This window comes from Macaca nemestrina, chromosome 4, assembly GCF_043159975.1.
Source record: "Macaca nemestrina isolate mMacNem1 chromosome 4, mMacNem.hap1, whole genome shotgun sequence".
Classification (NCBI taxonomy): domain Eukaryota; kingdom Metazoa; phylum Chordata; class Mammalia; order Primates; family Cercopithecidae; genus Macaca; species Macaca nemestrina.
Genome location: NC_092128.1, coordinates 87,054,095 through 87,079,727, shown reverse-complemented (window position 1 = coordinate 87,079,727; position 25,633 = coordinate 87,054,095). Strand labels below are relative to the sequence as shown.

The following is a 25,633-nucleotide window of genomic DNA, read 5'->3' as shown; positions in this document are numbered from 1 at the left end:
GATGTGTTTGATATTTTGCCCCTCTGGAGTGACTCAGAAAGAGTCAAGGTTTTTTTTGTTTGTTTGTTTGTTTTTGTTTTTGTTTTTGTTTTTTTTTTTTTTTTGAGACGGAGTCTCGCTGTTGCCCAGGCTGGAGTGCAGTGGCCGGATCTCAGCTCACTGCAAGCTCCGCCTCCCGGGTTTACGCCATTCTCCTGCCTCAGCCTCCCAAGTAGCTGGGACTACAGGCGCCCGCCACCACACCCGGCTAGTTTTTTTTTGTATTTTTTTAAGTAGAGATGGGGTTTCACCGGGTTAGCCAGGATGGTCTCGATCTCCTGACCTCGTGATCCGCCTGTCTCGGCCTCCCAAAGTGCTGGGATTACAGGCTTGAGCCACCGCGCCCGGCCATGTCAAGGTTATTTTTAAGATTTAACCATATGTTAAAGAGGACTTCGTTTATTGTACATACATTTCAATCACAAACAACTACATGTGGTACCGACGTTGGAAGTACAAAACAAAGGTTTACCAACACTCATCACAACTTATTTGAATGTAACTACTGTTCATAGTAGTCTTTTAAGAATACCTACATATATGTTGTTTTATGTAGTATATAAAAATAGAAGGTATAAACTGGGACTCTTGTGGTCAAATTAACACTCTATGCATATCTGGTTATATTTTGTTCACTAATTTTACAAATCACTACAGTTGGAATTTTGTAACCTTCAGTGTAATAAAACAGCTTTGGCAAGGGGTGCTTGATGCCATATTCATATTTGTTGCCTTCCTGCAATCCTTACATGGATATGCTTTCTAAAATAAGTCTTGGCTGGGCATGGTGGATCCAGTCTGTGCGACAGAGCAAGACTCTGTCTCAAAAAAAAAAAAAAAAAAAAAAAAAAAAATTAGTCTACTAAATGTCTCAAACCTCCATAACGTTGCATGGCACCTTTTGATTTAAACATAATCCCCCTTGTTCAATTTTATTATACTGTTGGAGATCAAGCCATTTCCTCTGATAGGCCTTCCTGATGCCCTCACATAGAATTAAGTATTTTATCCACTGAGAATGGATAAAATATCTACCTCTAGACATTCTTCTAGTGCTGCATCTATCAGGTTCTGTTACAAACTGCTTGTTAGATGCCAGCCTCCCCTTCTAGACCTGAGTTCCTTGAGGGCATAATACATGTGTCATTTACCTTTATATATCTGGTACTTAAAATAGAACTTGGAGACAGGATAGGTACCCTGAGTATTGTTCAGCTGAATTGGATTATTACTTGGTTATTTTAATGGCTCTGCTTAAAATGCTAAAAATTGTTTTCTTTATTTTTACTAAATGTATATGTTTACACTTTTTCTCACAATGAAAGACTAAATGTTCCATGTTTATAAACGAAATGTAAATAATTAAAAGATATTTATATTTTAATTATTAAAACAAGAGAACTGTGACCTGCAAATGACCTGATATAAATACAAGATATGAGATTAAGATTAAGATAAATAAGATTAGATATATATTTATCAATAGTTATGATAATCCTCAGCTATACCTTCAGGCATTTTATAAACATGTTTGGAAAGGTAACTTATAAGCACAGGAAACCAAGTATTACATTTATTTTACACCTAGAACTACTGAGGAATCTCAAAACTCATATGATTGCACTATTCCTATTCACTATTTGTTTTGCTTCATATGATGATTGCAGTATTCCTATTCACTGTTTTGCTTTTAGCTAATGGGGATGTTATAGCTCAATCAGTAGCTGATTAAATAGTTTGAGCCCTCTAGGCTCTTCCTTTGTTTGCAATTGATTATGAAATAAAAGCCTTAGTTTTACTTAAAATAGTGTTTTAGCTTAATTTTTTGTTGTTGTTGTTGTTGTTGTTGTTTCTACACCAGTGTACTGACTATGACTTGGAATTTGGAACTGAGTGTTTGCAATTGGCCCTAAAATACTGTCGCACTAAAGCCAAACTTGTAGAAGGATCACCAGACCTCTGGAAGGTAAGAGGGATGATACCTTGCTTGGGTTCTTTTCTGTGTTTGTGTGGGTGTACATTGAAAACCAGTAGTGCATTGAGTGGGAGTTAAGGGAATCTCACGGGTTTACTGAATCATCAGTGTGTAGTATCCCTTCTATTGCTTGGCTTCAAGAAAATTCACTTGGAGATAATTTACTCAGACACATCTCATTTTAACCTGTGATTGGTTTATTCACTTTTTTCTTTTTCTTCCTCTCTGTAGATAGTTTTATTAGTCTGTTCTCACATTGATATAAAGAAATACCTGAGATTGAGTAATTTATAAAGGAAAGAGGTTTAATTGGCTCATGGTTCTGCAAGCAGTACAGGAAGCATAGCAGCTTCTGCTTCTGGGGAGGCCTCAGGAGGCTTCCCATCATGGCAGAAGGCAAAGGAGGAGTAAGACACTTTGAGGCCTCACTCACTTGCAGAACAGCTCCAAGGTGGAAATCTGCCCCCATGATCCAATCTCCCCCATCAGGTCTTACCTGCATTGTTAGAGATGAGATTTGGGCAGGGACACAGATGCAAACCATATCAATAGTCTCTTTTTTTTTTCTTCACTCAGTTGGATTAAAGCTACACCTTTGCCTGCAGTATCAACATTTCCTTTCAGGCCCTGGGTGGTTGTTCCTACTTAACTGGGTTAAAAGGATATCTGCAACAGTTCTGACCTAGTGGGGGTAGTGGCTGGATCCACTCTCTGTCCCACTGTGAGGAATTAGACTGTTTCCTGTGGCAGGGCCCAGCTCCTTTAATGGCTAAATTACCTTTTTTTTTTTTTTTTTTTTTTTTAACGGAGTTTCACTCTTCTTGCCCAGACTGGAGGGCAATGGTGCTATCTCACTTCACTGCAACCTCCACCTCCTGATTTCAAGCGATTCTCCTGTCTCAGCCTCCCAAGTAGGTGGGATTATAGGTGCCTACCACCACACCTGGCTAATTTTTGTATTTTTAGTAGAGATGGGGTTTCACCATGTTGGCCAGCCTAGTCTTGAACTCCTGACCTCAGGCTATCTGCCCACTTCGGCCTCCCAAAGTACTGTGATTACAAGTGTGAGCCACCACGCCTGGCCTAACCTCTTTTGGAGGGAATAGAGTACTTATTGCAAACAAGATAATGGCACTATCATATTGCAGCTTCTTATCAAGGCCAGGGATGGTTTAGAGTGTGATTCTTTGTTTCATTAGTTGAATTGAACAGGACATTTGGAAATAAGAGTCTGGAAATAAGAAATAAGTACATTTGGAAATAAGATTATTTCATAATCTTGAAATACATACTGCTGCTTTTGAAATATTGCTTGTAGTCTTTGGAAATCTTTATGAAACATCCATCAAAATCTGATTAGTAAAGATTCATTCTAATTGAGTCTATAAGCATATTTCCTTACTGATTTTTAAATCAGAAAGCCCTATAAGTTGATCAGTTATTTTGCACAACAACGTGATCAGCCTTACTGCATGCTAAGATTGTCTCAGGATAATCTTAAATATTTAAAATGTTGAATTCTAAGACTCCAAAATATTGACATGTTTGAATTATTGCCTGGTAGAGAAATTTTATGCAGTAGAGAAAATTCATGCAGTATTACTCTTCATTTAAGGACAACCTAAAATGCCTGCCTGCTGGGTTGTCATCAACCCAGCAGGCAAACGTTTTATTCATCCTTTTCTATATATGGCTCAGTGATATTAATTATGAGGATTTTTGGCAATTACCAATTAGATGCTTCATTAAAGATCCTGACCCACATTTCTTTGGAACTCCTTTGGCTGTCTGGCAGGCCCAATTTGAAGACGAAGAAAAAATGTGGAAACTCTAAGGCGTTTTATTGCTACTGACATGTCAATAATCCCTCGTCTCACTTTTGACATCTTTGGGGCTATGATTATTTACCTCTGTGCATGTTCAGAGCCTTCATCACGTTTGTAAAGCACTATTGAGATCTATGGATGAAAAGGAAGCAGCACATTGCTCTCTGACTGTTACATTCCGTCTTCAGTGTTTTCTTTTTGGTGAGGTGTTCATATTTCTCTGTTCTCTCCAGCAAGAGTGTTAGTCCTCAGGTATGTCTTGATGCTCTGCTCCCCTTTTATGTGCAACAAATATTAGTGCAGGCTAACCTGATTGGCCTTTCCACACAGTGCTTCTCTTGGTTCCACTGGTGAGTCCCTTTTTAGGGATGTTGTTATGGGTTCAACTCTCCCCTAAAAAGGTATGTTCAAGTCCTAATCTGTGGCACCTGTGAATGTGACCTTATTTTGAAATAGTGTCTTTGCAGATATAATCAAGTTAAGATGAGGTCCTGCTGGAGTAGTGTAGCTCCTAAAGCCAACATGACTAATATCTGTATAAGAATAGAAGAGACACAGATATAGGGAGAAGGCCATGTGATAATGGAGGTGGATATTGGAGTAATGCATCTGCAAGCCAGGGGTTGCCAGCCATCACTGGAAGCTAGGAAGAGGCTGGAAAGGATTCTTCCCAAAAGCCTTCAGGGGTCCTACTTGTATCTTGATTTGAGATGTCTAATCTCCAGACCGTGAGAGAATATAAATATTTCTGTTTTTTGTTTGTTTGTTTGTTTGTTTGTTTTTAGACTGAGTCTTGCTCTGTAACCAGGCTGGAGTGCAGTGGCACAATCTTGGCTCACTGCAACCTCCGACTCTTTGGTTCAAGTGATTCCCTTGCCTCAGCCTCCCAAGTAGCTGGGACTACAGGTGCGCACCACCATGCCTAGCTAATTTTTGTATTTTTAGTAGAGACGGGGTTTCACCATGTTGGCCAGGATGGTCTTGATCTCCTGACCTTGTGATCCACCCATCTCGGCCTCCCAAAGTGCTGGGGTTACAGGCATGAGCCACCGCGCCCAGCCAAATTTCTGTTGTTTGAAGCCTGCCAATTTGTAGTAATTCACTGTAGCAGGCCTGGGAAACACATGCCGAAAGGGCGAGGTCCCCTAGAAATCAGCATCATAGCATCACTTTCGACATGGAACGGAAGTAGAGAACTTTACTCTTATGAATGAGATTGGAATAATGCCGTGCTTCAAAGGGAACTTGGACCCTAAAAGGCCTGTCATGCTCTGGATTGGGGAAAATGTCTTACAGATAGACGTTATGAGGGTTTTTGGTTTGTTTGTTTTTTAGTATCACATTTTTTTTTCCTGTTAAGTGAGGTGATACTAGAATGCAAATATTGCAGGTTTTTTTCAGGGTCCCTATTTTCTCTTTCTGCCTCTTGTCTCATCTTTGATTTCTCTTTTTGGTATTTTCATAGCTAATTATTTAACCCCTTTTGATAACACTGTAAGATTTGTCATTAAGCTTTTACTTTAATTTTGTAATCTTATTTTGTATGACGAGAGTATTTGTTTTACACAACAGTGGAGTTTATGCTTTGAAATTAGTGTCCTAATTCTACACTATTTCCAAAGATGCTGGACTCAGATGGCATGGCCATGTACTTGAAACATGATTCAAAATCTGACAGTAAAATACACATTTGGACATGGTGGAGGCATTTTATTACCATGGAACAGCGTAAGGCAAAGGAGGATTCTGAAACACAGAGCAATATACCTTCCCTTTCCCCTCAAAAGTCAGGGAGTTCACTTTGTACTGGTTTAGAGAGTGACTTGAAATTTCTGAGGAATGCATGTGGTACTAGAATTTCAGTAGTAGAATTTCAGTTGCCACCAGAAGTCCCAGGAGGATTATTTTGTATTTTATTTTATTTAATTAATTTATGTTTTTGAGATGGAGTCTTGCTCTGTCACCCAGGCTGGAGTGCAGTGGCAAGATCTCGGCTCACTGCAACCTCTGCCTCCTGGGTTCAAGTGATTCTTCTGCCTCAGCCTCCCGAATAGCTAGGACTATAGGTGCATGCCACCATGCATGGCTGATTTTTGTGTTTTTAGTAGAGACGGGGTCTCACTGTGTTGGCCAAGCTGGTCTGTATTTTGTATTTTATAAATATGTTTTGGTAAAAGTAAAAAGTAAACATTCTGGCTTGATGTCACCTTCCTGTGCTAGCTCTTCTGGGGTCTGGAGATAATATCAGTATTCTTTTCTTTCAAATACCATGCAGGGTAGAAATGACCACAGTACCCCACTCCCCCGCAGGGTGACGGGCACTGAGGAGTACAGAACTGGTTCTGGGAGTAGGGATCAGCTGTCATGCTTCCCTGGAGTAATCTTGCTTCGACAGGCCCAAGTAAACACTCTTATTTTGATGAGATTTCATCTAGTCTACGTAACAACTTGAGTCCCTTTAATTTAGAGTTGTACCATATTTTTGACCCCGTATACTTTTAATTAGCTTGGTCTCTTACTACACTGTACAGGCTTAGTTGAACAGAAGTCTTGTTTCTAAATGTCAAAACTGTCTTTAAGCCATACAAGGTTGATAACCAGTTACTGAAGAAATTTAACCACTGTGTTCCATTGTCTGAATGTGTTTTTTTAGGAGTTTCTGAAGTTTTTGTATAATCACAATATTATTGGAATGAATGACTTTTGAGGATTCGTTTTGTTGGGGAATACACTTTTTTTTTTTTTTAGGTCCAAGTATTTCAGCATCTGTTTAAAAACAAAAGAAACAAAATAGTCTCTATTTGGTTTTTGTAACTTCAAAGACACAATATGGTGAAATTGTTTCTCTTCAGATATTTTTATATAGTTTTCTAGCATTTTATATAGGTGTCCAGAAAAGAATATTTTCTACACATATATGATTGGTAAGGAAATAAGTTCTGAAAAATCTATACCTAATAAACATTCTGTTATCTTTGAAATGTAGGTTTTGCCTATTTATTGTGAAGGGAGAGATGGGAGAACATTATGTGTCATCTTAAGTTATTGAAGATAGTGGCCAACTGGCTGTGTCTGAAAGATTTTTTTTTAAAACTATTTTATGTCTCAACACAGAAAGAACAACATGTAGATGTGATAGGAATGAGAAATTCCCACCATATTATTACCTTACCGTGTCTATGAGATTGGAGTGTTTATCCTCCAGATTAGCTAACTACTAGATTTGTACAGAAACTTTGTTTAGTGAAGTGGGCTACTGCACTTCTATCCAAAATAGATTCCTCTGCTATTCCTTTATCCTAGCAGGTAAATCCTGGACCAAAACTATACCTTACCATCCAGAAATAAAGTAGCAGCCCACTTGGTAACACAGATAAAAAGTTGTTCAAGCAATTCAACCAATCTATTAAAATGTGAAATGCTATATAGTATCTTTTAAACAACACATGCCAACCCAAACCAGTGACTTTTGATGTACTTTTAGCCTTATTTTTTTCTACATAACTAACATACTTCAAAAGCAGTATGACTGGAAAATGTAATTCTCAATTGATGGGTTATTCATTTTTTCCCTCTAACTTTTACAACAATATGGTTTGTCCTTATTTTAATTTAAAAAACCAACAGCCTGATAATGAGTATTGAAGTTCCTTTTATCCTGTTAGCATAATCAGTAGTCTTCCTTTGACCTTGCACAATACTCTATAATGAAAAATTACTTAAAAAAATCAGTCCTGTAGTGATGAGAAACAACTTCAATCCTCTAATTTGCTGGTTTTCAGACTGTGCTCACTAGAGCCTCAGGGGCCACCTGAAGAAGAGGAAAGGTTCTGTACCTTTCACCTGTACAGGTGAAATTCCAACCCAACACCTGGCACTCACCTAGTTCAGCTCAGTTTTTCTCTATTTTGTTTGATTCTGCTTCTGTGTGCTATTTCAGCTGAGTTTAGGCATGGTGAGGTAATAATATGGTGGGAATTTCTCAAAATGGGTTTTTAGAACACTTGCATCATAAATACCTAGGTACTTGAGTGCAGTTTCTAGGACCTTATAAAAGCTTATTAATACTGTGTCTTTATTTACTGTGTATTTCAGCTCTGTGATATAGAATTCTGCAACACAGTGCACTTACATGTTCTGTACCTGAGCTCACTGGATGGGGGTCTGTGAAGTATCTGCCATAGGACAGACACATACATTACAAGGAACAGATTACAATTAGGAGGAGGCTGCATATTTTTAAGGAAAGATCATCATTGTTCTTGGGCACATAGTGGTACCCTATAGGCTCTTTTTATTTTATTGACATTTAAATAAAAATCTTACTAGGTATATACAGATATATGTAATTCTGAAGAAAGTCCCTCTTAACATAAATTGACCTTTCAGAATTTTTTCAGCTAATAATGCAACTTGGTGACTTTTTTTGTTATATGGAGACTTCTGCCCTACCTTTTTTTTTTTCCTAGTATAAAGCCTAATTTTTATGCAGTCATGTTAACACTGTTGTTTAAATGCTGCCACATTTTCTTTAAGTATAATAGTCGAGTTACATTAAGATTTCAGTAACCACTGCCACATGATATCTTAATTTATTCAAAGATTTAAAAACAAATCAGCCATTTGTAGAAATAGAATATATTTTATGTGAATTTGCTGATGCTTTTCTAATCGAGAAAATGTCAGTATTACATGTTTATAGCTTCTGAAAAATCAAGAATTTCCCTGGGGGCATTATTTTATTGCCTGCACATTCCTTCCTGCTCTGTTAAGTCTAATGAAGTTTATCTGTCCTTTAGGTGACCTACAAACGAGATCTGTATGCGGCTGAATCGATTATTAAGGGTATGTTTGGCCTTATGACTGTCAGTTCCTGTGTTTCAAAAATGTAAGCCAGTTCGGAATTTCTCATGACAGTTTAAATCCAGCAATCTTGAAAGCAGAAAAGCCTGTAGGCCACTAAGGTCTCTGATATGTTTTTTGAAAATAATTACATTTTATGTTGTTTCATGCTAGTGAAATAGCAGTTATTATGATACCACATTGATTTTAATTTTTATAAAGGAAATACTTTATTAACTTGAGGGAAGTATGGGACATTGATACTATTAGAAGGAAAATAGCAAAACCTGATTTTAATAATTTTGTAAAGATCTCACTTCATTTTAACTACGAAGAGGGCTGCCCTCTCCCGTTAACAATGTCGTATCAGTACATTAGACAGCATCTTCTATGTGAGAAACATTATTTTTCCTAAATGGAGAAATTAGGCTGGACAGGATGATTTTTAAAGTTTCTTTTGGGTTCTGACAATGACTGCAATTTTGTAATTGTAGATATCTTAGGTGTGGTAACTCTTTTTTAGTTCTTTTTCATCTCTGACTCAAAGATCCCAGCTAAATAGAGGTAGTTGATTTAATAAGCAGCAAGTATTTGTTATTTTGCTTAACACTGTGCAAGGAATGTAGTTAAGATGCACTAGGGACAGTCTTTCTGTATTTTTGTAGCCTGTTATTTAAGTCAGCTTTCTCAGTCTTGGCACTATCTTGGCATTTTAGCCTGGAAAATTCTAAGCTGTGTGGACTATTCTGTGCATTACAAGTGGTTTAGCAGCATGCCTGGCCTCTGCTCACAAGCTGCCAGAGACCCATCCCTCACTCCCCTTCCCCTGGTTTTGACAGTCAAAGATGTTTCCTGGTATTGCCAAATGTTCCCTAGGGGGGGAAAAAATTTCCACTTGATAGAGAACCACTGTTTTAAAATATGGACTCCTAGCAAAATCAGAAATGTTCACCCCAATCCTGAAATACATGTGATGCTTTGCAGTGTGTTAGTAACTGATTTCTTTGAAAACAGATTATGGCTAGAACTACATGCTCAGATTTTCATTGAGAGGTGAACTTCTAAATTTAAACTTTTTTGAAATTAAAAAATGTACTGAATCTGCATTCTGAGTGCATCAATTTATTAAACAATTTTTGGAAACCCTATTTAACCATCTAAGGACTTCACATTCAGAAAATGAAAATCTTTTCTCTGATCATGACAATGTATTTGTGATTTGCCCTGAAGTTCTTTGTCCTTCAAGGATATTTTGTTTTAAACTATTAATGTACTATAACTTATGAATCTGTTTGTGTGTATGTAAACAGATCATTTATAGCTATAAATCAAAATGTTGACATATATTTACATATCAACCAAGCAGTGCGTAAACATTACTCTGGAAAAGTCAGCTGAACCATGATGTGGTTTTCATGTCCTCAGTACAAGGAAATATAAAACTCAGTTTGGTTTCTTCACAGAGCTTTGCATGTACTACATAGGAAAGATAGAAATGATTTTTTTTGTTGTTAACAATTAGTAGTTCAACTGAGAAATATAATTGTAATAATTGGCCTACATATTATCAGAGGCTTCTTAAAATGCAAAAACCTATACTGCAAGTGTTATTGCAGGAGCTATGACTTTGGAAATTGTTTGCAGAAATGGCTTTTATTTATGTAATAGGTTCTGGTCTGCTACTTTCATTTTTAAAGTATTTAAAGTATTTCATTTTTAAAGTATTTAAAGTATTTAAAACATGTTCTACTTTTATTCTTAGGGAAGGTATTTACACAACTCATTTAGGTCAACAAAATTTTAGTTTCTTTATATTTTAGGGTTTGTGTATCTAATAACTTCCCAGGAGATTCTGATGCTTCTGGTACACTTCTAGGATCACTGCTCTGGGGCCTTTCTACTCTGTGAATGCCCTAGACCAGTAGCATTGTGATTACCTGAGAACTAGAATCTCAGCCCCCACCTTATTCAATCAGAATCTACATTTTAACAGGAGCTCTGGTTGATTAGTTTGTACATTAAATTCCAGACATCTTCCTCTAGCTTGCTCCTCAGTCTTTTATAGGTTATTTATTTCTAAATAATATCTATATTGCAATAAGAGCTTTAAGTCTTACGATGCTCTCCCAGCTACAAATGCTTGTTTGCTCACCTGAGGTTACCCCTTCCATTTATGACTTGTACTTAAGACTATCTCTGATAGTAGAAATGCCTCTCTGGGCATAGGAAAGAGAAAACTCCAAAATTCCAAAATATAATGTAGCATATAGCATACTATGAGAGCTGTATATTTACCTGTAGGCATTTTCCTAATGTATTAATCAGGGTTATTTAGAGAAGCAGAACCAGTAGGATATAGAGCTATAGATAAGATGTATACGTAGATTTATTATGAGGGATTGGCTCATGTGATGATGGAGGCTAAGTCTCACGATCTGCCAGCTGTAAGCTGGAGGCCCAGGAAAGCCAGTGGTAGAGTTCCAGTACAAACCCAAAGGTGGGATTTTGGATTCCACCACAAGGTGAAACTTAAGATGCATAAATGTTTATGCTCAAAGCAGTAATAAAGGCTATAAAGCTTCTAAGCCAGTTCAAGTTCAGGACTGATTTTGCCACAAATTTATATAAAAACAATTGTTTATTATGGTTTTAAGAAAATTTTAGATTTCAGCATTGCCTGCAACGCTGTATGAACCTGTTTTAGATTGTGATTCAGTGAAGGTGGAAAGAATGTCTAATTTTTATGTTGCATCCCCTAACATTTAGTTGAGTTGAATTGCATAATAGGCTAACAGATGCAGCTGCAGTTTTTCCCTAGAATCTAAGGGAATTTATGGCCCTTCTTTCCTGCCTTACCACTCTGCCTGCTCCTGACACATGCTTATAGGGAACCAGAATATCTATCACTATATCATTTTTTTCCCTTTTAAACATAGAAATGGTATAGTATTTTTTTTTGATCATTCTTTGTCAAGATTTAAAACCAAGAGTTGGAGAACATTGAACTTATGCTAGGTGCCTTATGTTATCTCACTTATTGTTTACAATAATGCTGTAAGATATACACTATTGCTCTCATTTTGCAGGTGGGAAAACTGACCTAGGTTACTTTCTTCTGGGTCACACAGTTAGTAAGAGCAAGATCCATTATTTAAGCTCAGGTCTCCATTGTCCTTAAGTTTGACTCTACTCTAGGACATGTCCATTTTGTACCTCTGATTCACATAGCTACTCCTGCTGCCTGCTAAAGCAGATGCTGGATTCAAGAGCTCTCTCTTGGGTGAGTACATCAGTGGCTTATAAAGTTCAGCTTGCCTATTTCTGATTCCTCTGAGTTGAAAACTCTACCTTCAGCTGGTGATTAAGAATGATCCTATAAGTAAGACAGAAAATTTTCTATCCCAGTGTTTTCCTAAGCACATAGTACAGTCTTCTAGAAAGTGTTTGTTACTGGCATCAAAGATGTGTGAAAAGCATATAATGTTGTAATGACAGATTTCTAGACATGCTCAGAAAAAATAATAAAATTCCAAATCAAAATAATTGTTTTAAAATGATTTGAGGTACTGTTTATTTATTTATTTATTTATTTTTCTGTTGTTGTTAATTCAGGTAGTTGATGTTCATTATCTAGACAACAGATTTCCTTTCCAGGATGGAACTATTTTTGTTCTGTGATGAGTGCTTCATGTTTTTTTTTTTTTTTTTTTTTTTAGTGTCATTCCTGAGCTGTTTTTTTCTCTCAAATAACAATTATTGCTGGTCAACAAATTGTATTCTATTAAAGTAACTATTTCGTTGTTTACTTAGTTTGTTTTCAGGTGCTAGAAAACATTTCTAGGATAAATATCATGTCTCATGGTTTGCAAGAACATTTTGTACTCCAAAATTTACTTGTCACCAAAGTAGCTTGTGTGTTTTGGTCCATCTTAATTTATGTTCAAGTCAACATCTTTGGTTTAGTATGGGAATTCTGATGTTGGGAGAAAAATGAATCTTCTTTCATTGGTATTTGGTGTAGGTTTGCTAACTTCAAGGCATGTTTTGACTAAAATCTCCAAATTGTAGTAGATAGAAAGTCTCCAAATCTGATTTTTATCTTATGTTTTTGGATAATTTTAAAGCTTAATTTATGTTAGCATCAATATGTTTATATGGATTTCCATTTACAGTAAACTGTTTGAAAAAACATGTATAGAAAGTAATAGTTTCATTTGTCTTTCAGAGTCTATTAAAATATAATTAAAAATTTGTTAAAACTATGTAAAACAAAGGATTCATAATAATCCCTTTTCTTAGGTAGAGGGTTGGATTTGGTTGTTCTTTAATGTTTGACTCATTCAGGCTTCTACTGTGAGTGAAATTGAAAACAATTTTCTAGGGAGTAGTATGATTAATTGGTACAACAAGACACTGTACTGACTGAGAAGTTTGTAAATATCCACTTAACAAAGAGGTATTGTAGTTTTGTCGCCCAAGCTGGTTGAGCCCACCCAAGTCTGCTCTGCATGCTCAGATGAACCCAAATGATTAAAGTGGTAACAGATGCCAGTGGTAACATACTTTATATAGATTTACATAAGCCATACAAACAGTTCCAACCCACACTTGATTTAGTATGCTGACCATATCCTGGCACATGAAGGTCAATATTCTAAGAGTTTCTAAGAAAAGCCCCTGTGGAATTTCTAAATAAAATATTGCATTTATTTTCTACCTCCATTCTTCAGCTACTTAATATATTTAATTCTGTGGCTAAAGAGTACTTTTAAAGTTTTATTTTATTCTTTCTTGGTTATGTTTGTACAAACCCAAGTAAGCTTGTGCTACAAAATTGCCTCATGGTGCCTCTTTTCATATATGGTGGTGTGTATTGAAAAAGAGGAAAATTAGGTAAAATTGGAAATCCATTTCATCCCTTTTGGTTTTAACTGGCTTTAGTTAATCTTTTTTCCAGTCATTATGTAATGTTTTCCATTTGTTAGGTATTGTAAGGAAATTGATTTCTCTGAAATATAGCATCTTATTGGTTCAGAAACCTACATCCTATTCAGATAAGTGATACCGGTAGATTTCTTTCAATAAGTACTTAGCAACTGTCAATTTATCCTCATGCCATATTTTGTTTATTTGTTTTTGAAAAACTATACTGATAGAAGAGCAATTAAATTCTTTTATGTTTATACATTGAAAGTAGCTAAATATACTTTGGCATTGACTGCAAGGAATAAAATGACATGAGAATACCTTTGGTTCAGAATTGCTGAGAACTAGGAAGACTCTGTGGGAGTGTGTTTTATGCATATGCAGAAACTAGTCCCTTGATTTCTTAGTGATCCTTTAACTTTTTTACTTAAAATCATGACATTTGAAGTGTAAGATTGTTTGTTTTTGAATCCTTTGGATCAAGCTGGAAAGATGAGGAACTTTAAATCAGGTTTTCCACATCTGTGACCAGACAACATTCCGCATCTGCGATATGTTCTCATCAGGCTTTTTCTTGTTAAATACCCAGGGATAACACCATTTATGTGATTAGTCATGTGTTTTGGACAGTGCAGAGTGACAGCTAAGATTATTTATATAGTAACCCCAATATTTGATGTTTCTGGCTTTGAGTATGACACTTCATTTTCCAAATTTTCACAATACCACCATAACTTCTTTATACATAATATTTTTTTGTTCTTCACTCTCAAAGAATACTGTGACTGTATTTTTTTGTGAATCTGTAAGAACATTTGCATCAAGCTTTAATTAGTAAAAGCAGGAAGACTGCAACAGGATTTAAGAGCAGTTTGTTCCCCTTGAAATCTTACTGTAAAAAAAAAAAAAAAGTAAATTGGAAAGTTCAACATTTAGGTCAGGATTAGGAAAAGTAGAGTTCACTTGTTTTAGTTTTACCATTTCCTTAATTTGTTGTCAGCGAAATAGTAATTTAAGCAAACACAAGTAAATCTGTCACTTTTGAAGGTCACATTGAGGTATTAAGCAACTAGCTAAATAAGACTTGATAACAGACAAAAGCCAGCCACTGACACTTCACTCTGATGTAGGTAGTTAAAAAAAACCCCAAAAAACCCAAATGATGATATTTATGCTCAAAGCAAATAGTACATTTGGTAAATATCCTCATGAGTCACTAACCTTGGAACTTTGCTTTCCTTCTAACTTTTCTCTCACTTAAGTTAGAGAATATATACTTTGAAAAGAAAAAAAAAATATGGTATTGATATAGCCTCGGTGAGTGGAGAACACCAGGTTTTTCATTTTGAGTTGAATTAGAAAAAACATGGACACACGTGGAGTAGTTTTAAGGAGCAGGGAGTTTAATAGACAAGAAAGAAGGGGGAAGAAAGCTATCATTTAGTTAGAAATCAGTCATATGCTTGACTGTACTGCTTACATTTAAAAACACGTGCAGGAGACAAGATGTCACATGCCTGGTCCTTACTTTTAGTTCTAAGTTAGGAAACTTCATCTTATATTCAGTGACTCACTTAAAAATGTGGTTAAGATCTGATAATATTAAATGTCTTTAAAAAATCTGCCTATGTGCCATTTGTCCTCCAGTTGAAACATGCTCATTTAGCTTCTACACTAGCTTTTCAGAAGATCACTTTGACCTTTCAGTGTGGGCATGTATGGTTTATTTGCAAGTCTTTATTTGTTTTCTTTGTCCATTTGTAATGCAGTAATGCCTTGTTGGCTGTTCTTCCTTTCTTTACTGCCTGCCTGCCTTTTTCCTGTTCTAATATCTTCCTATTGCAAGGTGTTCAGATAAACCTTGAGTATCCTTTACTGATGAAACTTAGAGACATCAGGACTCAATAGTGATGATTCTCTTTAATATCACTTTAAAATTCTTTCATGTGAGGCAGAAAACAGACTCTAAGATTGGCTTTTGATTCAAGGAATGCAATAGGATAATGGAAACCACTGCTCTCACTTTGAATGGATTACAACTTGAAACATATTTTGGAAATGGCTACTTTTGGATTTGATATATTTGTTTCTTATTTCTTGAGGCACATCTAACTTTGACTCAAGAGGTCAGTACAGTGGACCATGAGGCTCGATGGAAGAATTGCATGGTGTTGAATGTTTCCAAGAAAATTGGAGACAGATTTCTGGATATTTTGCCCACCTGCTTAAGGATCTACCGCAGTGTTTGTTTGCCTTTCCTCCATTGTTACTGAGTTTCCTGTAAAATACAAACAGCATTTTTACTAGAGTGATTAATTGATACAGGCATATGCATATTCCTTGCTTCTTAATGTGTCATGGGTCTGTCATATGGTAAAGCAGAAGCTGTGTGTATAAGAAACTTTACATATTACTGTTTTGTAAAATTAAATGAAAAGACCCCCAATTACATCCATTTTCTGTCTATAGAGGACAATATACTTTCTGTATACCAAGAGAAACGATGTTCAAGGAAAGTAAGAAGAAGTTTTAAAAGATATGTGTGTTACTGATTAGGTTTTGCCCTCTTTTATAAACTTTGAGATTTATACATTATAAATCCTTTTGCTTATGAGAGATTTTAGTTAGAATAATACTGGAATAAATTAATGTTCAATTTATGAAACCACATTATATACAACTACATTTTGTTAAATCATGTACTTGAACGAAAAGTGGCTATATTTTAGATTGCAAATAACATTAAATCAGGGAGTTGACCCCTGAAGAAATTCTGTTGCACTTACAACTAGATTGAAATTTGAGAAAATTTAAAAGGAGTCTGGCAGATGGATGGATATAGTCAAAACTCTGACATTCATAATGTCAAGCTAGGCATTTCTTAACGTACCCTTCAGGGGAGATGGCTTGAATTCTAATTCTTTCTGCCTCTGTGCTACCATCAATTCCTTGAAAGAAGTACAGGAAGAGGAACATATTTTGTTTGGAAGAGCCTCCATGTCTTCTCTTACTTCCTCTACTTGGACCTAATAGTACACAGCTATAGCACTGAAGAGTCCTGCACAAAAGGACAATTGACCTCCTGAGAAGTTCTTGATTCATATTGTATGTGCTTCAATAAATACTAATTGTCTTTGGTATTTGAGGATATTGTCTTCTCTAGTACATTGTGGACCAGTGAAGCAGCCAAAACTTTTAAGTTCTATATCCATAACCATCAGATTTGGAGTACTATTGGAGAGTATTGTTAACTCATAATTGATTAATATAACTATGCAAATGAAGGACAGTATGACTTTGATTTTAGTACAAGATGGCTAATGTTCTGTTAGATAAGCAGCTGTCAATGAGAATTATATTGTGTGATTAGGGAGGCGTGTAACAAGTACATTTCCACCATGCTTCATCTACCATAAGGTGCATAATTGAATATTTTCTACTTCCAGATGGAAATAAGTAAATGTATGTGTATCTATATTCTCAAATGGAAGTAAGGAGAAAATAATGCATGTGCCTATTGCATTAAAGTTCAGGAAAATCTGATTTTTAAAAATTGGTATGTATTTATACATATTTATGGGTGCATTGATATTTTGATACAACGTATTATGATCAAATCAGGGTATTGAGAATATCTGTCATCTCAAACATTTATTTTTTTATTTTGAGGACATTTTACATCTTCTCTTTTAGCTATTGTAAATTATGCAATATATTGTTAACTACTGATAGTCACCGTATTGTGCTATCGAGCCTTAAAACTTATTTCTTCTATCTGACTGTATGTTCTACCCACCTACCTCCCTTTATTTCTTTCTCCACTACCCTTCCTAGCTTCTGGTAGTCATCATTCTCTTCTTTATCTTTAATAAATCAACTTTCTTTATCTTTCATTATGTGAGTGACAACATGCAATATTTGTCTTTCTGGGCCTGGCCTATATAGCTTAAAATAATGACTTCCAGTTCTATCCATGTTACTGCAAATGACAGAATTTCACTCATTTTGATGACTGAGTAGTATTCCATTGTGTGTAGTATGCCACATTTTCTTTGTTCATCCATTAGTAGATGCTGAGGTTGATTTTGTTTATTGGCTATCATGAAGAGTGCTGCAATAAACATTGGGGTACAGATATCCCTTTGATATACTGAGTAGCATAGTAGTTATATTTTTAGTTTTTTAAGAAATCTCCATACTGTTTTCCCTAGAGGCGTTATAGTAATTTAAATTTCCACCAGCGCTATATAGGAGTTCCCTTTCTTCTGCATCCTCTGCAGCATTTGTTATTTTTTGTCTTTTTGATAATAGCCCTGTAACTGGGTTGAGTTGGTAACTCATGTGGTTTTGATTTACATTTTCCTGAGGATTAGTGACGTTGAACAATTTTTTTATGTACCTGTTGGCCATTCGTGTGTCATCTTTTAAGAAATGCCTATTTGTGTCCTTTGCCTACTTATTAATGGGATTACTTATTTTTTTGCTATTGAGTTCCTTGTATATGCTAAATATTAGTCCCTTGTTGGATGAAAGTTTGCAAAGATCTTCTCCCATTGAATAGATTGTCTCCTTACTCTGTTGATTTTCTTTGCTGTGCAGAAACTTTTTCCTTTAGTAAGTACCATTTCTCTATTTTTGTTCTTGTTTGTGCTTTTGGAATCTTAGCCATAAAATCTTTTTTGACACCAATGTCCTGAGCATTTCCTCTTCTTTCTTCCAGTTATTTTTATAGTTTTGCATCTTACATTTATGTCTTTAACCTATTTTGAGTTTATTTTTGTATACGATGAGAGATAGGAGTCTAGTTTCTTTCTTCTGCATGTGGATGTCCAGTTTTCCCAGCACCATTTGTCAAAAGTATGTCCTTTTCCCCATGCATATCCATTAGTAGATGCTTAGGTTGATTTTGTGATTCCTGGCACCTTTGTTGAAAATCAGTTGACTGTAAATATGTGGATTTATTTCTACTTTCTCTATTTCATTGTATTGTCTTCTGTGTCTGTTTTTAAACTAATGCTGTATTGTTTTGGTGACTATAGCTTTGGTGTATTTTGAAGTCAGGTAGTATGATGCGTCTAACTTTGTTCTTTTTTTTCAGGATTGCTTTGGCTATTTGGTATCTATTGTGGTTCCATACACATTTCAGGATTGGTTTTTTTTCTATTTCTGTGAAGAATATCATTTGTATTTTCATAGGGATTGCGTTGAATCTGTAGATTGCTTTGGATATAGTATGGTCATTTTAGCAATATTATTTTGATTCATGAGCATGGATGTCCTTCCATTTTTTAATGTCCTCTTCAATTTCTTTCATTAGTGTTTTGTAGTTTTTGTTGTAGAGGTCTTTGTCTCCTGGGTATTTTATTTTACTTTTTGTAGCTATTGTAAAAGGGATTGGTTTCCTGATTTCTTTTTCAGCTGGTTATTTGTATATGAAAATATGACTGATTTTTGTATGTTGAATTTTGTTTCCTGCAACCTTACTAAATATCAGTTCTAAGAGTTTTTTGTTAGAGTCATAGGTTTTTCTAAATATAAGATCATGTCATCTATGATAGAACAACAATTTAATTTCTTTGACAATTTGGATGACTTTTATTTCTTTCTCTTGTCTGATTGTTCTGGCTAGGACTTTCAGTACTGTGGTGAATAGGAGTAGAGAAAGTGGGCATCCACTTCTTGTCCTCTGTTTCTTAGAGGAAAGACTTTCAGCTTTTCTCCATTCAGTATAACGTTAGCTGTGGGTTTATCGCATATAGCTTTTATTGTGTTGAAGTATGTCTCTCTACCTAATTTGTTGAGAGCTTTCGTGAAAAAGGAATGCTGAATTTTATCAAATGCTTTTTCTATGTCTATTAAGAGGATCATATGGTTTTTGGCCTTTATTCTGTTGATAGTGATATATCACATTTATGGATTTGTGTATGTTGAACCATCTTGCGTCCCTGGGATAAATCCCATTGACTGTGGTGTATTATGTTTTGATATGCTGCTAGATTTGGTTTGCTAATATTTTCTTCAGCGGTTTTCTGTGACTCAGCGTGGTGGCTCACACCCGTAATAACAGCACTTTGGGTGGCTGAGGCGGGCAGATCACGAGGTCAGGAGATGGAGACCATTCTGGCTAACAAGGTGAAACTCCATCTCTACTAAAATTACAAAAAATAGCCAGGAGTGGTGGTGGGTGCCTGTAGTCCCAGCTACTCGGGAGGCTGAGGCAGGAGAATGGTGTGAACCCAGGAGGCGGAGGTTGCAGTGAGCCAAGATTCTGCCATTGTACTCCCGCCTGGGCAACAGAGCGAGACTCTGTCTCAAAACAAACAAACAAACAAAACAAACAAACAAAAAAAAACTTATCAGGGATATTGGCCTGTAGTTTTATTTTTATGTTGTATTCTTGTCTGGTTTTGGTATCAGGGTGATGCTTGCCTCCAAGAATGAGGTAGGAAGAATTTCCTCCTCTTCAATTTCTTGGAATAGTTTGAGGAGGATTAGTATCAGTTCTTCTTGATATGTTTGGTAGAGCTCAGCAGTGAATCTATCTGGTCTTGCGTTTTTTGTTCTTGAGAGACTTTTCATTACGGATTCAATCTCATTAATAATTATTGGTCTGTTAAGTTTTCCTATTTCCTCCTCTTTCAATCTTGGTAGGTTGTATGTGTCCTGGAATTTATCAACTTCCTCTAAGTGTTCCAATTTATCAGCGTATTGTTGTTTATAATAATTTCTCATGATCCTCTGTATTTCTGTAGTGTCAGTTATAATGTCTCTTTGTTTATTTTATTTAGTGGTTCTTTTTTTGTGTAGTGGTTTATTGAAGATGATTATTATTTTTGGGTGGTTTACAATCAAACTTCTTTTGTTGATCTTTGTATTTTTTTTTGTTTTTGTTTTTCGTTTTGGGGGATTTTTTTTTTTTTTAAGGAAGAGTCTCACTCTGTTGTCCAGACTGGAGTGCAGTGGTGTGATATCAGCACACTGTAACCTCTGCCTCCCAGGTTGAAGCAATTTTCCTGTCTCAGCCTCCTGAGTAGCTGGGATTACAGGCATGTACCACCACACCTGGCTAATTTTTATAATTTTAGCAGCGATGGGGGTCTCACCATGTTGGCCAAGCTGGCCTCAAACTCCTGACTTCAGGTGATCCACCCACCTTGGCCTCCCAAAATGCTGGGATTACAGGCGTGAGCCACTGCGCCCAGCCTATAATGTGTTTTTAGTCTTTATTTTGTTTAGTTCTGATATTTCTTTCCTTCTACAAATTTTGAGTTTTTGTTTTTGTAGTTCCTTGGGGTGCATCATCAGCTTGTTATGTTACATCCTAATAAAGTTGGAATTACACTATGTTAAAGGTATTTTTTAAGGCTTATTTTATTTTATTTTTTTAGAATATATATATTTAAATATTTTAGCTTGACTTATTGATGGTTGTTAGTGGCTTGAAAGAAAAATGGTTGTATTTTTTATTTCTCTAAAATAAGAATCCACTGATAATTTCTTGATCTCTACCTCTCTCTTCCTTTTTAAACAGTCTTTAACATCAATTTTTATTCAAATTGATGTAAGGAAATGTGTATGTTAGTTTACGTGTGCTGCCGTAACAAAGTACCTAGTCTGGGTGGCTTAAACAACCAAAATTTATTTTTTCACAACTTTGTGTGCTAGAAGTCTGAGATCAAGGTTTTGGTAGTTTTCATCTCTTCTAAAGCCTCTCTCCTTGCCTTGCAGGTGGTTTCTTCATCATTTGTCTATACATAGTCTTCTCTCTGTAGATGTGTGTGTATGTATTTCTTTTCTTTTCTTCTTCTTTTTTTTTTTTGCCACCCAGGCTGGAGTACAGTGGTACAATCTTGGCTCACTGAAACCTCTGTTTTCCAGGTTCAAGAGATTCTCATGCCTCAGTCTCTCAAGTAGCTGGAATTAATGGTGCACACCCACACGCTCAGCTAATTTCTATATATTTAGTAGAGACAGGGTTTTGCCATGTTGACCAGGCTGGTCTTGAACTTCTGACCTCAAGCAATCCACTTGCTTTGGCCTTCCAAAGTGCTGGGATTACAGGTGTGAGCCACTACGTGCCACCGTGCCCAGCCAATATTTCTTTTTCCTATAAGGGCCCACCCTAATGACCTCATCTTAGTTTAATCATCTCCCTAAAGATCACATCTCCAAATAAAGTCACATTCTGAGGTATACTGGTGGGTAGGAATCCAACGTGCTAATTTTGGGAGAAACACAGTTCAACCCGTAGCAATGTGTGTTAGTCATGATCCTAGCACAGAGCCTGGAAAATAAGTCTTGAATATCTTCTTGTTGGAACTGTGTTCCAAAGCTTGGGATGATACTGAGAAATCATAAGCTGGAGTTCAGGAGTTTGTGATCTTGTGGAAGAGAAAGACAAAAAATGTACTGTAATGTAGAAACTATAATCAAAGTAAAATCAAAACATAAAACAGTGTTAGAGGAAGTAAATCTTTCAGGATACTAACTTCACATAGATTTCTGCTGGAAATCTTAAAGTTGACAATTTTATGCCTGTGAACTTGGGCAATTTTCTTGCTTTATAGACACCTTTTATTGATCTATAAAATGGGGAAAATAATTCATACTGCTTTATTGTAATCATTAGGTAAAATATATAAAAGTATCTACCACAATAAAAAGCAAAGGCAGTATTAAAAATATATAGTATGACATGAGCACTAAATAATCATAATGCGTCTGCTGACTATTGAAATGATTATTGGCTATAAGGAACTGGCATGGCTCTCTTGGTGCCTAATGTATGGGTATCAGCTCTGAATAAACTTATAAGGGTCGTATGACATATAGATTTCTTTCTTTCTTTTTTTTTCTGAAACCCTATACTGAAAAGCGTTTCCTCAGGAATACTCAGATTCAATAATGCACTGATTTCTACCTGAGTAGAAGGAGAATGCTGGGTGTGTGTTGATATATGTTTGAGAGAGATACTTTTATGTATTAGAAATAGGAATTTTTGTAGTTTTGAAAGTCTCCTTGGTGATTGTCACCTGTGCATTCCTTCTCCTAACCAACCAACACACAAACCAAAATACATCTAAAACACAGGCTATAGTTATTAAAACAGATGGTACTCGAGGTGGACCTTGTTGGAGAATTAGATCATACTACAGGCAGGGGAACATGTATTTTATTTTTTAGATACATTCGGGAAATTGGTAGGAAGTGTTGGTTGATTGATGAATCCTATGATGAGGACCTGGGAATTATGAGTTATCTGGTGAAGAATGCTTAGAATGCTAGTGTAAGTTCTATGGAGAAACACCAAAGAGGAGATATAGATATGGATACAGATAAACATTTGGCTCACCAGCTTATGGAGGCTGGTAAGTCCAAAATCTGAAGAGTGAATGTCTCAGGCTTTCATTTGATTGGATGAGGCTTACTTATACTGTGAAGGGCCATCTGCTTTATTCATTCTACCTAGATAAATATTAATCTCGTTCCAAAACACCTTCTCAGAAACACTTAATATTTGACCAAATATCTGGGCACCCTGTGGTCCAGTCAAGTTGATACACAAATTAACCATCAGAGCCAGGAAAATTAAGTTGTAGATTGTTTCTTTTTGGCGCATATATATATATATATATATAAATTTTTTTTTTTGAGATGAAGTTTCACCCTTATTGCCTAAGCTGGAGTGCAGTGGTGCAATCTTGGCTCACTGCAATCTGTGCCTCCCAGGTTCAAGCGATTCTCTTGCTTAGCCACCCAAGTAGATGGGATTATAGGCATGGGCCACCATGCCCAGCTAATTTTTTGTATTTTTAGTAGAAACAGGGTTTCACCTTAGCCAGGCTGGTCTTGAACTCCTGACCTCAGGTGATCCACCCACTTCAGCTTCCCAAAGTGCTGGGATTACAGTCATGAGCTACTGTGCCTAGTCAACATAATTTTAATTGGCAATTATATACATATCTTTACCATTTAGAGGTTCTCAGATATGGGCTGAGGTATTTACTGAAAAATTTGGGCTCCTTAGCTAATGCTTACGGTTTTCACTATAAGTCTAAAGACTTTATCATATTCTGGTGTGAATTTTCTCTCTCTCAAATCACACCAAGCTATGTGACCTTTAAATGCTATAGACCAAAAAAGAGTTATTCAGTGTAAATCAGAGTACATGTTGAAATTATTTTGGGGGAACCTTACTTGTTATGTCATCAATATTTTGCCATCTGCCACTGGCCTTTTAGGAATTTTTTAGAAACTACTTAAAAAATAGGATAATGTAAAAACTAAAACTCAGAGGCTCGTATCAGTCAAGTTGACAGGTCATGTATTATTTAATGTTAAATCTGAATATTTCATAATTTATTCCCAGTCTATTTTCAGGGAGAGAACAAAGACTGGATTTTTGTGTTAAAGTTTGTATAATTCTGGGATGTAAAATGATTTTGTGGTTCCCCTCAATATTTTTACTTCAACCTCTGAAATTTTCTAGGAAGTGCTTTATTAATATAACAGAAGATTAAGAATTCTAAAGACTTCTATTTTTGTTTTGATTTCATTAAACTCAAGGTAATCATTATGTACTTTGTTTTCTTTGAGAAAATTATCAGTATTAATCTTTGGAAAGAATTTTGTGCTTCATGAAAAAATGAATTATAAATATTTTGTGTGCCTTTTCTCTTCTCCTTTAGTTTGGGGATCCTATAATAACTCTGGGATTGAGGAGGTTCAATTAACTCATTGGAGCCCTGCTCCTATAGTTATATTTTTTTCTATTCTGAACTTCCAAACACATGGTACAAGTACAGTCATTACTGGGTTTTTTTTGAGACAATCTTAATTGCCATTCACAATTAAGACTGTCAGTGCAGCATGCTTTTGAAATTATCGGTAGCAATTGCATAAAATGCTTCAGCCTAGATCCTAGTGGACAAACTAAGATATAAATAATGAGAATGAGTTGGCATCTGTTTTAAAGCAAATCAGAGATGCAAACATAGATGTATTACTCAAAATGTATATTCCATTGTCACATATGATTATGGCATGTTTAGTGAAATTTGAAACAAAGGCTTAGTGGGATGCAGTTGATATGGATTGTTTGCCAAACCCTGAAATATTAAGACTATAAAGAAGAGATTAATTTGAAGTCAGAAATTGATCGTATTTTTAGTGGACAAAGTTATTTCAATTTATGTTCTTATTGAATGTATGTGTCCATAAGAGCAATAACTCTGTCATCTATTAGGTGTTTTCTTGTACCAGGCACTAGAAATAATTTTACACATTATCTAATCCTTATTAAAATCTCAAAGTGTAGTCTTTTACGGATATCTCCTGCTTTCATCTTACATAGGTCTATTTTTTAAATGGCAATATTTTATTATACTGAGGGATGAATCTTCAAATCATTGTAATAGTTGGAAAATTCACTAATAGCAGAGGTCACTTCTTACTCAATTTTGAGTGGACAATGCCTAACACACTGAAGGCATCAATAAATGAAAAGACTTTTCAAGTCCATCTCCTTGCACTTGATTTGTCCTTTTACAGATGTGTGCTTCCTAGTACTCTTTTAAAAAATAAAATAAAAGAAAATTTGACTCTGCATAGAAATCGTTCTTTTGTCTCTTTGCATTTCATACATGCAAAGTGCTGCCAAAGTATCAATATGCTACTTTCAGCATCTGTTCCAATACAGAATTGAAATTGTATAAAATTTTAAAAATTGTCTTTCCCTCAATTTAACAAATATTATTGAATGCCTATCAAGTCTCCTATATCTGTAGTTATTAAATATGTTACCTTATTTAATATCAACTTTATAAAGGTTAGAGATTTCTTAATTGTAAAACCCAGTGAGACATGCACATAAGAGTAGTGTTTGTGTGGGTTTGAGTTTTTTAAATAGTTTTATGTCAGAAATGTCAAAGTCTCTGTGCAATGGGCAACGAACACAGCTCTGTCTCACTAAACTCACCATCTTCCAATTGCCACACAGAAGATTAAAGAAAACTGAGAAATTACC

General features: G+C 35.7%; 1 protein-coding gene and 1 long non-coding RNA gene across 7 annotated transcripts in view; one reads left to right on the top strand and one right to left on the bottom strand.

The window, feature by feature from the left end:
• The window catches only part of CRPPA (CDP-L-ribitol pyrophosphorylase A), a 333,853-nt gene that overhangs the window by 106,790 nt on the left and 201,430 nt on the right, over positions 1-25,633 (top strand). For all 6 annotated transcript variants that reach the window (XM_011731042.3, XM_071094909.1, XM_071094910.1 and 3 more), the window contains exons 4-5: positions 1,901-2,005; positions 8,640-8,685. In XM_011731042.3, the coding sequence (XP_011729344.2) occupies positions 1,901-2,005; positions 8,640-8,685 (151 nt within the window). The remainder of the gene's footprint in view (positions 1-1,900; positions 2,006-8,639; positions 8,686-25,633) is intronic.
• The window catches only part of LOC105475618 (uncharacterized), a 45,539-nt gene that overhangs the window by 1,218 nt on the left and 18,688 nt on the right, over positions 1-25,633 (bottom strand). Inside the window, exon 3 of the long non-coding RNA XR_011622198.1 lies at positions 15,830-15,886. This is a non-coding gene — a long non-coding RNA (uncharacterized lncRNA). The remainder of the gene's footprint in view (positions 1-15,829; positions 15,887-25,633) is intronic.